At 59.0% G+C, this 16,147-nt stretch overlaps 1 protein-coding gene across 1 annotated transcript; it reads right to left on the reverse strand.

Moving 5' to 3' along the window:
• Window positions 1-1,402: 1,402 nt before the first annotated feature.
• Window positions 1,403-6,525, reverse strand: LOC310657489 (uncharacterized protein). Its single transcript, XM_083398081.1, has 3 exons — window positions 5,058-6,525; window positions 4,093-4,167; window positions 1,403-1,882 (listed from the first exon to the last, which is right to left on the reverse strand). Exons 1-3 carry the CDS (start codon window positions 6,245-6,247, stop codon window positions 1,684-1,686), a joined length of 1,464 nt encoding a protein of 487 aa, XP_083254207.1. The 5' UTR covers window positions 6,248-6,525; the 3' UTR covers window positions 1,403-1,683.
• Between the last annotated feature and the right edge of the window lie 9,622 nt (window positions 6,526-16,147).

Consider the following 16,147-nt stretch of genomic DNA (forward strand, 5'->3'; position numbering starts at 1 on the left):
GTCTCTCAGTACCAGTTGCCGGGAATCGCAAGGAATCAGAGTTTGGCTCTTGAGCTTTGGTCCTGCTTGTGGATTTCTTCCCATTGGCTGGCCACTGGCCTCATCCAGCAGGCTCTTCCTGTGCTCTGATTACTGGGCGCCCCCCAGCACCTTCCATAGCCCCACCTCTGGGACCGCAGGGGCTGACGGCCTCCCTGCCAAGCAGCTCAGTCTCTTCCTCACTGGATCCCTCCATGGGGGGCAAAGGGGGCAGACAGGACACACGCTTCCTTTGCTGCTGCTGCAGCCACTGACTGGGAAAGGCCCTTGAGATGCCCATCGGGGATGCCAAGCCAGAGGTCAGGAGCCCACGTGGGCCTGCTTCCCTGCCAAGTCCAGGCCAAGCCAAGAGATCCAGCAGCCTCACTCTGTTGTGCAAGGAAGAAGTTAGAGGTTCATGGTCACCCTGAGGGCCTTGTGGGGGCAGAAAGGGACCCTCCCTGATCAAGACTGGCCATGGCAGATGAGGGCAAGGGGGTTGCCCCCTCCCCTCTAGCTCCTCGGGGCCACCAGAAAGTGTCTCCTCACCCAGGCACTTGCCTCTGGCCCACAGAAGGACTTGATCCTCTGGCCAATCAACGTCACTGGGTGATCACACAGAAGGGGAGGAATCTCCCCACTCCAGCTACAATTTTAAAAACTGCTGGTTAGATTCCCATGTGATGTGGGTCTTTGATTTTACACACTTTGCATCAGTTGTGGCCCAAATATTTCAGTGCTTGAAACAATAAACCCAAATGTGTGGGTCACTTCCCCAACAGCCAGTATCTTATAATAAAGATCATTGGTTGAACTTTACTGATGCCCCAATTCGGGTCCTGCAGTGCCCCCCCCCCCCCGCCAGGTGACTAGGAACAGCAGCGTAGCTAGTCCCTCGGGTGCCTGGGGTGGTGGCACGCCTTGCAGTCGGGGACAGAGTGAGCCGCCCATGGGGACGGGCCAGCTAAGACAAGGTGCGCTGCGCGAACCCTCTCCACAGCCTCCTCTCAGCTGTAGGGCGGCTGAGGCGGTGGGCAGACGCAAGCCCTCGAAAAAGCAGCCCGGAGCTTGCAGGCAGTCCGCCCCCCCCCCCCCTCAGGAAAGATGCGTGGCTCAGGCAGGCTGCAGGCCCCACGGTGTGGCGCCCAGTGCCCCCCACCTCACCCAGCTATCTGGGCTTCTGCAGTGGCGCAGGAAAGGGCGTGCGGTGGGTGCGGGAGTTATTTTTTGTCCCCCCCCCTCAGTGATGACACCCCCTGCACCCCCCTTCCTAAGCCACAGACTAGGAAGTTACATTGCTGCTGGGAGGGGGATGGGCTTGTCCTGATTCTGGGATAAAGCAGCCTCCCCCCCCCCCCGAAGAAAGACTCTGAAGGAGAAGCAGTTTGAAAACAGGCGCCTCACAGGAGTTTATTGAGACCTCCTCGGATACAGTGTGTGTGTCTTCCCTTCTCTCCTCCCATCCTTTCATTGAGGGTGGGGGGCTCTGCACGTTAAACTGGACAGATTTGAACAATAAAAAGGCTGGTGCAATCCCTCCACGCTGCGGCTCTGTGGCAGGTTGACTGGTGTGGACTGATGGGGGGGAGGCAGCCCCCTCACCCCATGGCTCCTTTTCCTCCCCTTGGGGAGGGAGACCCCCGGACCCTTCTGGGCACGGCACCATCACAGGAACCAGAAACACTTTCGCCGGGACTTCTTGGGCTCCGCTTTCACCACGGGCAGATTCAGCGTTGGCGACGGCTCCTGGTGGCTCGGCGTGGCAGCTCGCGTGGCCACTGGGGGGCTGTGGCTCAGCTCAGGCTCAATGGTGCTCAGCACCTGCTGCAAACGCCCCTCCTGCTTCCGGAAATCATGTTCCACGCTGTGTGGGGGGGGGATCAAGTCAGAGCGAGGCGTCTCCCAAGGAACCCCACTCAGCCAATGCTAGTGATTGGGTGCAGAGATGGGGGTCTGGCTGGGCTGGGCTGCCCCATCCCTCCTGGGGGGCCGTGGGAGCTGGTGCAGAGGAGGCAGCTCAGCTGGCAGGAGCCTGGGGGGGCCGCCAATGGGAGCCCGCCTGCCTCCGCCGACCCTGGCATGTCTCACCCATCGCCGCAGCGGCAGAGACAGACCCGTCAATCCCAATTAGCGCTGAGGCCTTGTGTGAGCCACACAGGCAGGAGGCCAGAAGGAGCCGGCGGGCGGGCAGGCAGGCAGGGTGGCAGGGAGAGGAAGAGGGCCCAGGCCTGCCAGGGAGGCTCTGCACAGCCAGCCAGCCAGCACCCCCCACCCCCGAAACAGCCTCCGAAGGTCAATGGAAACGTAGGGGAGGAACACAGAGAAAAGGCTCCAAGGAGCAGAGGCTGCCGGTCTCTCCTTCCTTGGAGGTTTTTAAGCAGAGGTCGGGAGGCCATCTGCCAGGGATGCCTGCGGGGGGCTGGTCTAGAGGACCCTCAGGGGTCCCTTCCAACGCTACAAGTCTAGGATTCTATGGTCTGTGGAAGATGTCTTCCTTGTGCCAAACAGCCAGGGCTGAGAGCAAGAGCCTTCTAGGACTCTGATTCTATGGAACCCAGAGCTCAGCCCATCTTTGCCCCCGGCAAGGAACTGGCAGAGACACCTGCCTCTCCCTTGGCATGGAGGCCCTTTCACCATCCTGGCTCACAGCCCTCCTCTAACCCCTCCTTAACAAATTGTCCAGTAGCACCTTAGAGACCAACTCGGTTTGTTCTGGATAGAAGCTTTTGTGTGCATGCACACTTCTTCAGGTAGTGGAAAGCTTAGACCCAGAACAAACTGAGTTGGTCTCTAAGGTGCTACTGGACAAATTTTTAATTTTTTAATTTATTTTGACTGCATCAGACCAACGCGGCTACCTACCCTCCTTAACACCCACTGAAGCAAGGGGCACCATAGATGGATTGGTGCCCAGGGTGGGGGGGGCATCCTGGCATCCCTCCCCAGCCTCAAGGCAGCGGGAGTCATTGGCTGACTCAGCGTCCCAGGACTAAAGCGAGGGAGGGGCAGGGCCAGAGACGCAGCCTCCGTTCTCGTGCCATGCTGGGGGGGGGGGTGCCACTTCAGGGACTCCTGAGAATCTCTGGCAGGAGGAGACAGGCTGTGGCGGCCTGTCATTCTTCGCAGGCACCCTTCATATCACATCTGCCAGAAAGGCTTGCCTCCACCTCCCTCAAGAACTTGATTGGGGCAGGCAGGCGGGCAGGCATGGGAGCCCTTGCCAGCTCCCTTGGGACTTCTCCAGCACCCAAGACCTCTGGCAGCCCCAAGGCACCCTGAACCCAGCCCAACCGCGAGAGCACGATGCTGGACTAGGTGGTCCACTGGCCTCATCCAGCAGCCAGACTCTTCTTGTGCAACCCAACTCTATGAATGTATGAAATGTCAGAGTCAAGAACACAGACTCATAGAATTGGAGAGTTGGAGGGACCTCAGGGGTCATCTAGGCCAACCCCCTGCAACGCAGGAATCTCAGCTAAAGCATGCAAGACAGGTGGCCATCCAAGCAAGGGCCCAGGTGTCTCTAAGCAGGACTGGGGGGCAGCCTCACCGTCTGAAGCCTGGCCCCCTCCAGCTCTTCAGCCATAGGCCAAAGCAGGGAAGGGGCTCTGCTGGAGAAGTGGGTGGTCTGGGGCGGGAGAAGGCGAGAGGAAAATCTGCTGGCAGGGAGAAGAGTGGCCTGCCTGAGACCCAGCAGGACCCCCTGACTGGGAAGCAGCCAAAAGATGAAGGAGCTGGGTGGGCTTAGCCTGAAAGTGTGTTGACGGTGTGGGGAGATGCTGGCCCTTTAGGGAGGGGGTCCTCTTCACCCCAGACCCCATTCTGAAGCCGGGCCAACGATACAGCCTTCCTCTCTCCGGAGCCCCCTTTGCCCTCCTCAGCAGAAAACGCAGGGTCATCACATCAATAATACTGAACATTTTATGTTGATGTGAAATGTGAAGGTCAGCAGCCGATGTCTGGGCTGCCGGTGGATGCTGTGGCCAGCAGCCAAGAGCAGGGGGGGGGGACGCCAGGGGGCCTGGTGTGACTGGGCACCCCCAAACCCCACCCCCGCTGCCAAGCCCCTCCTACCTGTAGATGATGCAGGCGCAGTCCCGGCACGTCCCGCAGTTGGTGGTGTCCTGCCCGGTCCGGTAGGACTGCCGCCTGAAACGGAGCAGAAGGAGCCCATGAGCAGAAGGCCCAGAAGCCCCCTCCCTGCTTGGTCGCAGGGGCCCCCTTTGGTGCCAGGGGGGCACAAGCAGCAATGCCCAAAGGGCATCTGGTCAAACAGCAGGGACCAGGGGGAGGGGAAGCATCAGGGCTGGCTTGGGGGGCCAGGAGACCCACGGGAGGTCCTAGGGAGGGAAGCGCAAGGCAGGCAAGGACTCCCTCAGGCCTCACAGCACAGAGGCCGCCCCAAGGCAAGGGGGCTGGCCCCACAGTGGCACTGCTTTGGCTTCCAAAGTGAGCAGGCACAGTGCCAGGCGATGCCAAGGCTGGCTTGTGGCCCACAGAACCCGCTGCTGCCACCATAAAAACACTCCATCATTGAAAGCGCAGTCAAACCAAAAAGTCGTGTTTTGCTGGACAGCTGAAGCTCACAGTGTTTCCCTGTGCGTTTGCTGGAGAGAACTCTGTGAGAGAGAGTCCCGCGGTGCCCAGACGGGCAGAGGGCACAGCCACAGATCTATTCTCCTTGCCTGCCTGGAGAATCCCCAAGCCAGAAATGGGAGAACACCTGCAAAGCCTGAGCTCCAATGCTCAGACACCATTTCAAGCTAAACTTAAGTCTGCCTCTCAAATTGGCTCATTTGGTTGGAGCCGGTGCTGAAAACAAAGGTCACAGGTTCGATCCCCATATGGGATAGCTGCATATTCCTCCATTGCAGAACTCACTCTGCAGAACTCACAAACGTGAGGAAGGAGAATATCTAAGAAATACAGCCTCTCCTGGCATCTATTCAACATCCCTGGCTCCAAAGGGTCAAGGCGGCTCCAGGCCTGGCCAGTGGGGGCTCCTTGGGCAACCCAACCCCCCCCCCGACCCGCCTCACCCATCACGCTGCGCCTCCTTCTTCTCCAGATCCTGAATGACATCGAGTAGCACCTTGATGGTTCGTTGGCTGGTCTCCAGCACCCCCTCCAGGGACTGCAGCTGGGAGTGGATGTCACCCACCCGCCCGGGGAGGTCCTGAGATGCTGGCGGGGGCCCCCTCTCCGCGGCAGCCACAGACACCAGCTGCAGAAGGTGGGCCTGGCCGCGGGGAAACGTCTCCCCGGGTCTGGCGGAGAGGCAGGTCTCAGGGGGGCAGCTGTGACCAGAGGAGGGCAGAAGGGGGTCCGGAGGCTTCTGGGAAGGCGTGGGGACTGGGGGGTGGGCCTGAGTGGTGCTGAGGCTCTCTGGGGAGGCCGCAGACGCTGCTGGTTTTCCTGACTTGGGGGGCCCTGCTGTGGGAAGCAGGAAGGCAGAGGTGGGGTCTTCGGTGGGGGGGCCCTGAGCAAGGGGGCGGGGGGCAGGGATGCCCCTCTGGGGGGCACAGGGAGGGGCTCTCGAGGCCTGCTCAGAGGGAGTCTGACAGAGAGGGGGTGGGCACAGCCAGGGGGCGCCAGAGCTGCCGCAGCTGCTTGAGGTGGCATGGGGCTGCGTGGAGGAGGGGGCACAGTGCTTGCGCTGGGAAGAGCAGCTGGTGGAGAGGCACGGGGTCCCCTGCCCCGGGTACAGGGGGCATGACCCCCCGGGAGGTGGCAGCCCGGGGCACAGGGTGGCAGGAAGTCTGGGGCGCTGCTGGGCGTGGGGTGAGGCAAGGGAGCAGCCAAGGGCAGGAAGGCTGGCGGTGCCCCCCGGGGGCAGATCCTGGCTGCGGCCCACTGCACAGGGCGCCCCCTCCTGGGCGAGGTCGCAGGAGCTCTTGCTGCGGGGGGGCCGCTGCAGGCTGGGTGACGTCTGGCTGGCGGTGCTGATGCCAGTCGCCCCGTGGGGATCCGGCAGGGCGAGCAGCAGGCGGGGCCCGGATTGGGGCCAGCTCCGCCTGGCGCAGTTTGCGGCAGAGGCACGTGGGGGGTGGCTGCCTGGGGGCTCCTCTCCGCCCTCCTCCAGGTCCTTGAAGCGCACCTGCTGGGCGCGGTGGCGGCGGCGCTGCAAGCGGTCCTCAGCCCCCGGCGAGTCGCGCTTGAGCAGCACGGAGCGGACCCCGGCGACAGCCTTCTCTTGGCCAGCCTCCGGGGCTGCCTCCTGGCTGGACATGGCAGCCCCTTTGCCCCACCAGGGGGGCCTCACAGCCTCCTACCCCGCATGACCACAAGCCGTTCCCCAGAAAGCGTCGATTCGGCTGCCCCCTCAGCCGGGGCGCAAAGCATCTCTCCCGTGGGTGCTGCTGCCTGGGGCTCAGCCTCAGCGACTCCCAAGGGGGCAGCCGGCGCCTCATGGCTGGAGGAGGCCTGGCCTTTGCCCCCCAACCGGCAGGAACCCCATGGCCTGCTCTCCTCCCCCCTCCCCCCTCTCTAGGGTCCGTCCCTGGCCACCGAGGGGAGAGGGGAGAAGGGGGCCCATCCTGCTCACGGCGGCTGCTTCCACTTCCGGAGGGTCGGTCACTTGTGGGGCCAGCAGGCACAGCGCCAGCCCATAGCCTCCCTGGGCAACGGACCTGCAGAGAGAAGAGAGGAGATGAATGGGTGTGAACCCGTTCCAGTTATACTCCACACTACAAGCCGGGCTGAGAAAAACAGTGTAAAAGTAAGACAGGAATAATGAAAATAAGAGAAGTGCAGAGCTGCAAGGGACCCTCAAAGGACATCCAGTCCAACCCCCTGCAATGCAATGCAGGAATCCGACTTGTCCTATAAACCGGCCTTAATGCTACGCAGAGCAGATGGGGAGTCATAAGAAGCAGCCTTGCTAGCCCAGGCTCAGACCAAGTGGCCCAGGAGCCAAGGAGAGAGAGGAGTCTGCAGCTGGATGAGGCTACCAGAGTGGGGCTCCTAGTCCAGCCCCCTGCTCTCCCCCTGGCCAACCAGAGCCCTCCAAGGGAAGCCCTGAGAGCAGCAGCCCTCTCCCACTCTTGTTCTCCACCTTTCTAAGGTAGACTGATGCTATCCATGGAGGCTCCACTTAGGAATCACAAGAACCTAAAGCGAGCTCTGTAGCAGCTGGATCAGGCCACTAAAGGGGCTGACCATTAAAGAGCGGCTGTGGGGGGGAGTTGCATCGGAGTAGGGCTGAGGGGGAGGGCTTATACCTTTCCTTCCCATTCACTTTTCTTCTGAAATAACTCCCCAAGCCTGTCACCCACCCATCCCACCCAAAGGTCTGGTGAAACAGACATCCATGGAGGACGAGAGAGCGATTGATCGAGGGCCACTAGCCAGGATGCCCTGCTTTGCCTCCACAGTGGGAATCTGCAATGCTCCTGAATCCCAGTGGCAGGAGGGAAGCGCTGCCGTGTGCCCAGCTCCTGCCTGGGGGGCTCCCACAGGTCGGCCCCCGTGAGGACAGGATGCTGGACTCGATGGGCCCCTGGCCTGACCCAGCAGGCTCTTCTGGGGTTCTTAAAACGTGTCCAGTTTCCTTTCGGAGGCTCCCACAACCTCCTCTGCCACGTGGCCACCCCCTAAAAACACCCCTCTCCCGTCTCTCTGCCACCTCCAGTCTCAGGCAGGATCACAAAACACAAAGCGACAAGCTCTGGTCTTTGGTGCTGCTGCTGCTGCCTCTGTTTGAAGAGAGAGAGAGGAAGAGAGAGAGAGAGAGAGGGAAGGGGGGGGGAGAGAAGGGGCCCTTCAGCGTAAACAGGCCAGGAACGCCAGCCAGGCAGAAGCCACAGCTAAGAATAGCAGCCTGGCCTTCATGGGGAGCAGGAAGAAGAGGAGGAGGAGGAGGACGAGGAGCCCTCACCATCCTGTTAGGAGGACCCTCCTTCCCTTCCAGCCGTCCCACCGCCTGTGTCGGCCTCCAAGAGGAGCATCAGGGAGGGGACACCCCCAAAGAGCCTCTGCTGTGCCCCCTCACACAGACCAGGGGGTCCATCTCCCAGCCCAGAGGCAGGAGGAGGCCACAGCCTCTCTTTGCCACAGAGAGAATTCCCCGGCTGGTGTCCCTTTCCCCCCGCCACTCAGTTTCCCAGCTGACCTCCAAGTGGCTGTGCTGGGGGGGGGGGCACCTCTGGGAACTGGGGGGAGAAAGCAAAAAGTAGCAAGCCAGTGAACCTTTTACATTGCTTTCATTTTTATCAATGGCTCTTGATTTTCTTGCCTGCCCCCACCGTAAGGTCCCAGGATACAGAATGACTGAAAGGTCATCCCGACCAGGCCTCCCCCTGGCAGGAATCACAACTGAGTCCATGATTCTGACAAATGTCCGTCTGATCTCTGCTTAACAACTGACAACAAAGGAAAGGAAGGCTACAGCCATTTAAAAATGCAGTATTAAAAAGAGTCTAATATGAATTATTGTGGGATCTATCTACCGGTATCTTCAATAGAGAGCCAGCGGTTAGTGCTGGACTAGGGCCTGGGAAAGACTAGGGTTCTAATCGCTCCTCGGCCAGGAAACTCCTTGGGGGATCTTAGGGGTCAGTCAATGCTCCTCTCAGCCTGACCTACCTCACAGGGTTGTTGTGGGGATTAAATTAGGAGGAAGGGAGAACCTGCCCTCCTGAGCTCCTTGTAGAAAAAGGTGGGATGGAAATTCAATAAAGAAATAAAGCCCCAGGTGCCATCGAGGGCAGAGTAAATGGTGTGTCTTCAGCATGCGATGGAAACTGTCCCACAGGACTGTCAGGGGCCCTGAGAACAGGAAGGCGGACTTGATGGCCTGATCCAGCAGAGCTCTAAGAAGGCCTAAAGAAGGTGCCAGAAGCTCCCTCTGTAAGGTGGGAATTCCCAGAGAGCCAAAGGAGAGCCCTTTAGCCGGGTGGGAGCCCCCAAAGCCCCCACCCAAAGCCGTGCCCTGTGCGCAACACTCTCCCTCCTGCGGCCGATGTGGCAGAAAGGAGTGAGAATGAAGGGCAGAGGCCTCCGGGCTGCGCAGGAGGGGCGTCCTAGGCAGGCCAGGGCCTCCTGGCAAGAGGGCCAGGCCAGAAGAGCCCCTTTCTGCCCAGCTGCAGTCCCCCCCCCCACACTGTGCCATCGCTTCTCCCCAGCAGGAAGGGAGTTGCCAGCTCAGCACAGCCGCCCAGACTTTCTCCCGCACTGCTAACAAGCAAAGTTTCCAACTGCTGAGCGAGCGAATCACTGGCCTTCCTCAGAGCACCCCAGGAGGAGGAGGAGGAGGAGGAGGAGGAGAAGGGAGCCTGCCTGCTCCCCCCACCCATTTTGCTGCAGCAGAATTGAGGATTCTGGACCACCTGCCACCCAGGCAGACACCTGGGCAATTTCCTTCCTGTTCCTGGAGCTGTGCCCAGACCCAGACCTGACTGGAAGGGCCTCTCATTAGTATTGGCAACACCGGGCGAGGAGAGTGGCGGGGGGGGGGGCATGCGCCTGTGCGTGGCTTACAGCACACACCCAATGCCCGGCCGGCTGCCCGTGATCACAAGCAGGACCCTTCCCTGAGGGCAGATGGCGGGAGAGAACTGTCTCCTTCCTTGGGGGCTTTCAAATGGAGGTTGGATGAGCATCTGCCATGGATGCCTTCATCAAGATTCCTGCATTGCAGGGGGTTGGGCTGGATGACCCTCAGGGTCCCTTCCCACACTAGCATGCTGTGATTCTATGAATGTTCTGCAGAACGAGACAACCAGCCTGGAGCAGGCGGCTGGGGCTGCAGGCCCTAAGAGGCAATGAGCAGAAGGACAGAGAGCCAACAGGCACAGTGGCCAGGCTCTCCCACCCCTGCGAAGACATCTTGGAACATCAGTCGCAGGAGATCATCCCAAGTGTGGCTGCTGCACTCAGATCCTGCCTGGGAGCATCTGGCTGGCCTGTGTGGGAGCAGGACGCTGGCTGGAAGGGGCCACCTCTTGCCTGATCCAGCTCAAGAGCTCTCGGAATATTAGAACTGCAGAGCTGGAAGGGATCCCAAGGGTCATCTAGTCCAACCCCTGCAATGCAGGAATCTCAGCTAAAGGATCCAGGACAGGGGCCTCTTCCAGGTGACAGCCTTTCAGGTATTTGAAGGTGGCTGCCTCATCTCCTCTCAGTCTCCTCTTTTCCAGGTGAAACACCCCCAGCTCCTTCAATCCTTCCTCATCAGGCCTGGTTTCCAGAGGCTTCGCCATCTTGGTCACCCTCCTCTGAAGGGCAAGAGGCAAAAAGCAGCCCCACTTCTCCCCAGCCCACAAGCCTGGAAATGGAGAGCCCAGAAATAATGGGTGCCCAGTGAGGCAGGTGGGAGCAGGGCGAGTCCAGGGAAGGCAAGAAGGGGGGCTCCTCCACTCCCCCCCCCCCCCCGCAGGGAGCAAAGGCACTCAGGGAAAGTGAGGCAGGGGCCACAAGAGGAGACTCCAGGGGGCCCTGGAGGCCAGAAGAACAGGAGAGGGGCAGGTTGGAGCTGTGGGGCACTATCCAAGGAGAGCTTCCGCTGCCCATGCCTCAAGTCTGGTTGGCTGTGCCCCACATAAAGCTGAACCTCTAGGGTGGCCGCCCTGGAAGGGGGAGACCAAGCAGTGGCCAGCCAGATGGACTGGGGGCCTTGCTCCAATGTGAGGGTGCCCCCTGGGGAGAAAGAAGCCCCTCCTGCAGGAAAAGAGATTCCAACTCAACATTGGGAAGAACTTTCCGCTTGGCTGCGGAACAGGCTCTCTCAGAAGGTGGGGAGGCTTCTAGCCAGCCGCTTGGTGGTCACGCCAGGGATTCTTCAGCTGCGGTTCCTGCATTGCAAGGGGGTTGGACTAGATGACCCTTGCAGTCCCTTCCAACTCTACGCTTCTACGATTCTAAGTCAAGCTGGCGCCAAGAGGGAGCACCAGCCCTGCCTCAGGCTCTCACCTGGCCCTCAGGGTCACAAGCAGAGAAGCTGCTCAGGAGCTCCCAGCCAGAGTCCAGGGGCGGGGGAGAGATCCAGGGTCCAAGCTGCAAAGAAGAAAGGAGTGGCAAGCCCGGAAGAAGGGGGTCCCTGGCTGCCGCCCCCTTCCAAGATCCCCTGAAGGGCAGCTGGGCACTTTCATGGCAGACACATTTCTTGGGGCAGCATGAAGCCTGGCGGGCTGGAGCCTGCTCCCCTCAAGCACATCCCACAATGAAGGGGTAGGTCTTTAAGCCTCTGCGCTGCTCCCTGCTCCCTTGGCCTGCTGGCAAGGGGGGGGAGGAGACGGGGGTCAGGCATGTCTTGGGGTCCCCCTCCAATAATCCCCAGAACCCCCCTTAAAACCCAGGCGGAGCCAGACCCCGGACCTCAGGACTTTTGGCCCCAGCCTAAACTTTAAGACACCGGATAAAACAATCGTCACCACCAGCCCCCCCCCCCCCCGCCAAGGGAGTTGCGGACATGAAGCGGCGACTCTCCGAAGTTCCCCTAAACACCGCAGGCGCCGCGGAGCAAACTTTCCACCCCCAGGACAGATCACCCTTGGCGCCTTACTGTCTCTTTCAAAGGGTTTTGGGGGGTGGGGCAATATAACCCCCCACAGGCGCCACAGACTAGCCCCCACCCGCTTCCAAGGGCTCCCCAAAGGCTTCCACCGGCCCCCATTCCGCTTGCGCGCCCAGCCGCCGCGCCGCGACCCAGAAAGGCGCTCGTTCGCAGCATCCGCCCGGCCCAGGCAGCAGCCACAGCTCCGTAGCAGGGTGTGCGTGTGTGTATGTGGAGTAGCCAAGCCGAGGCTTGGTCCACCTAGCTCAGCCTTCTCGACACGGGCTGGCAGCAGCGGCTCTCTTCCGGGGAAGCCATTCGCGGGAGAGCCTTCTGCATGCCAAGCAGCTGCCCTGGCGCGGAAGAGGGGCTGCCTCCCCCCCCCCCCATGGCAGCCACAAAAAAGACCCCTGCCAATCCGCGCGCCCTGCCATCCCGGGCGGCGGCGGCGGCTGCTCCGGATCCCCTCCGTCCCCGCTGCGCGCTCCTTGCCTGCCTGCCTGCTCGCTCTCCGGCGAGAGGGTCCTCCGGCCGCGAGGAGGACGAGCCGCCGCCGCCGCCGAAGCGCTCGGCCGAGAGAGGCGGAGCCGGGGCGGGCGGGGGCGTCGCGCCTTCCCGGGAGAGCGACCGGCGCTCCGCCGCCGCCGCCGCCGCCTCCTCCTCCCTGGGCGGGGCTTCGCCTCGGTGGGCGGCCCGGCCACGCGGCCACGTGCGCGACCCCGAGCGGAGCCCCGGCAGCAGCTGCACGTCGCGGGGATGCTCCTCTGCCTCCCGGGTTGGCCCTGGCTCGGGAGAAGACGCCTCCGAGCATGTGCAGAGGGCGTGGCGGCCCCCTCTGGGCTTAGCCGGTGGGCTTCCTGGCAGGATTGGCCCTCTTGGGGGGCTGGGGTTTGCTGCTGTTCCCCCACCTCCGCCGGATCTGGACCCCGCCCGCCCCCCGGGACTCACGGGCCTGAGCCGAGGAAGCCCCCGCTGCCCCTCGGGCTGCCTCGTTCCGAAGGTCGGGACTATTTTGGAAGGACCTTTCCAACCGAGGTCACAACAAGGACCGGGCGAGTGTGTGGCCTGGGGAATCTCTAAACTGCTGAGATCATTCAGGGGCAGAGAAATATGATGAAACGAATGAAATAAAACAGACTCCTTTGTGAGCCAGAAGTAGAAATGTCTCCGGGGGGAAGCCCCCGCCGCCCCTCCCATAGCCAAGACATGGGTGGCCCCTTGTCAGGTATTCCTTAGCTGGGATCCCTGCATTGCAGGGGGTGGACTAGATGACCCTTGGAGTTCTCTTCCGACTCTACCGTTCTAAGATTCTGTGAAACTGAGACACTCGTCGTTCTGAAGGTCAACGGAGCTGCTGGAAAGGGCCGCACTTAGGCTGGAGCAAAGGACAGTGGGGTTGTCCGAGGCACACTTGGTGTGAATGCAGACAACAGCTCCGCTCTGGAGGCTGATGGGAACAGAAATTGAACATTCATCAGCCGCTTGGACCAAGAGCGCTGCTTTTGGACCCAAACTATGCAGACTCCGCCCTGCAGGGCAAACCGCCCCCCCCCCAGGTGTGACTGGTGGCCCTTCAAGGCTCCTGATTTCAAGTGGCAAGGAAGGCGAAGGGGCTCCTTAAGTCCAGCCTGTGGACAAGGAGTCTTTCCTCTTAGGTGCACAGAGGAAAGGGTGCAAAAACTGCCCAGCTGTGAAATCAGTCCATAATTAATTACACAGTAACATCAAAACATTCTTAATTAAAATATACAATAAAAAAGCAGATAAGAAGTGAAACAATTTAAACAGGTTAAAAAAAACCATGTTAAGACAACATAATCTCGAATTCAGTGTCGGGACAATGCCTCTCCAATCTCAAAGGGAGGACATTCCTCAACACTGGTGCCACCCATGAAAAAGGCCACCTCCGTGGTACCACAAGCAGATAATCACCAGGCCATGCCCAGATTAACTGGGTACCATTATTTTATTTTTATTTATAAATTTATATGCTGCCCTTCATCCTAGAATCATGGTGATTTACAATACAGAAACACAAAAATGCATAACATAGTAACAAACAAAAACAAAACCCCCTATAGATAGTTTAGTTAGCCCAAGCCCTGGGAGGAGAGGAATGTGTTTGCCTGGTGCCTAAAGAGATGTAATGAAGGCACCAAGTGAGTCTCCCAGCAGAGAGCATCCCGCAAATGGGGAGCCACCAGACCTCTTGTGGAGAAGGGCCTCCGATGATGATCTCAGGCTTTGGGTCAGTTCAGTAGCTGATGGTGTTGCCCTTACCGGGCAGAAGAGTCCTGGTGGAGGATACATCCCTGGCCAAACTGACTGACCGACACAAATACCTGAGTGGGGACAGGTCTGGGATGCCACAAAAGTTCTGGCCAGAACAAATGTTTATGGGGTTTGACGGAGCGAAACATCACAGACCAGCCCTCCTCCTCCTGAGTTGCTTGGCCAGACAACAGCCTTGAATCGGGCGCATCGTGAGCTGGTTTTGGGGTGTCGGTCCGTGTCGCTTCCATCCCTTCCCCATCAAGCGGTGTGTGCACAGAGTGTCACCTCTCGTTCCGAGAACAGGGACATGATGCTGGTGTACAGCTTGGAGGGGAACGTTTTGTTCACAAAGCAAAGGCGCTGACAGAGGCTATTAGGAAAGTGAAGCTACCAACATTTTCTTGCGCTGGGAAGAAAAGAGCAAACTCCACGCTCTGCGGTGGGGATGAAGAAGCCTTTCCTCCTGCTTCACAGAGACTCTTGCACAGAGCAAAAGAGGGACAGCGGGGACACCAAGAGCCCAGCGTGCCCCCACCCCTTTCCTCCTTTCTTCTCTTCCATGGGTCACATTATTTGATGCAAGCAGCTGCATGACTGCTGCCAGCCAAGTCCCTGCAGGAACTGGAGAAAGGTCTGCTGTCTTCAGCTGACCAGTGGCCCCTGAAAACAGCACCAGAGCGCTGGCTGGTTCTTCTGGGCTTGGTCTCCCAACCATGTAAGCTCCAATACAGAAATGTGGAAGCTTGCACTGCTCATAGCAAGTTTTCTTCCTGAAGCCTGGTGTGTTCTCTATCATTTAACCTGCACAACCTAATGAGTATTGCACATTGTTTTGCTCCTAAACTGCCGACATCAGCCATGAGAGTCACTTCTGTTGTGTGAAAATACTATGTCAGCAAACCTTTGATCATAACTCGCTGTCATTGCCCCTGTTAGGCCATCTCCAATGGCTCTGCTGAGGTCAAACAACCTATGACTAAACCATCTGGATTCCATTTCCAGGAGGAGAGATCTGGTGCCAAGGTTCAGGTGTCTTCCTCCTTCTCCTCTCAGGTTCCTCCCAGCAAGTGGGGACATTCTAGCCACATCTGACCAAGTTCTTTCATACTATTGTGAGACTGAGGAGTCAGTCTTCTTGATGTCCTGACTCCCTTCTAATTCTTGGAGTCCTCTGCCCAGTACAGGTGGAAATCTGGTGGAAAATTCCACTATTTACTGGGCAGTTGTAAGATAATGGCCATAGCTTGCCATTTGAGCACCTCCATCAGCTTCTCTTTAATCTAGGCAATAGTTGTGAATCTGAGTAGTTAAGCACAATGATGAGCGTAACAAAAGACTGTGTGCCTTGCCAACCCTCACCTGGCTGGTGCTTAGAAGGACTCTAGCCAGTGTAGAACCAGGCAGAAGCTGAGAGATAGAGCCAAGCTTGATTCATGCTTGATTCAAAGCTGTGACTAAGAGAAGCAAGACCTTTTGGGGTGCTAATGCTGTGAGCCCCTCCGTCTTAGGCTCAGGGTATATATATATATATATAGAGTATGCATTTTAAAAATTATGGATCCTAAAGGCACCGCAGTCTCTGCTGTTCCTCATTCCAAGAGAATCGAACCCCCTAGGTAAGCACCTTGAACCCCTGAAATCTCTCATGACTCGGATATTAGGGTGGCCTGCAACAATAGTCACTGACGACGGTTCAGGTGGTTACCTAAATCAGCTTTGACTTTGCTGTGGGCTCTGCAGGTGGAGGCAGAGAGAAGGATGAGGAACTCAGGGGCGACTTGATGAAAGCTGACAGATCTCCTGATTGCTAATCCAGCCCCACCTCTTCCAAGAAGGCTGCCTTGCCTTGCCTCACCCTAGAAGGTCAGTCACCCTGGCGCTGCCTTCCAGCTGCCTCCTTCGTCTTCAGCAGGCAGGCAGGCAGGCAGCTGGGCTCGGACTGCCCATCCCTGGGGCCCCCCACCCTGGCCTTGGAGCTCCCTACAGCTGCCTGCCTCCTCCCTCCTCCGGCTTGCTTTCTTTCCTGCTGTCCAAGCAGGGCCTTCTTAGCCAGAGTGGGCCTGCTCTCTTCCTCTGATGTTTTCCCAGCTCCTCTGACGCTCCTTTAGTCTCACCTGAGGCAGGAGGTCTTGCCAGGCTGGGTCTGAGGGCAGCTGGGTGGGTGTCCCTATCACTGCAGCTGTAGCAGGAACCCCCCCCCCCCATCATTCAATTTGTACTAACTTCACACACACTCACACTACATACGCTACGCTTCTGTTTTAAATTCATAGAAAATCAACCATACATCGGATTTGCACTGCTCCACTTTTATTTTACTCCATGAAGAAAGGACTACAAAATGGGGAGGGTGTGATACAAGGC

Source organism: Podarcis tiliguerta, assembly GCF_965153285.1.
Source record: "Podarcis tiliguerta genome assembly, chromosome: 9".
Lineage (NCBI taxonomy): Eukaryota > Metazoa > Chordata > Lepidosauria > Squamata > Lacertidae > Podarcis > Podarcis tiliguerta.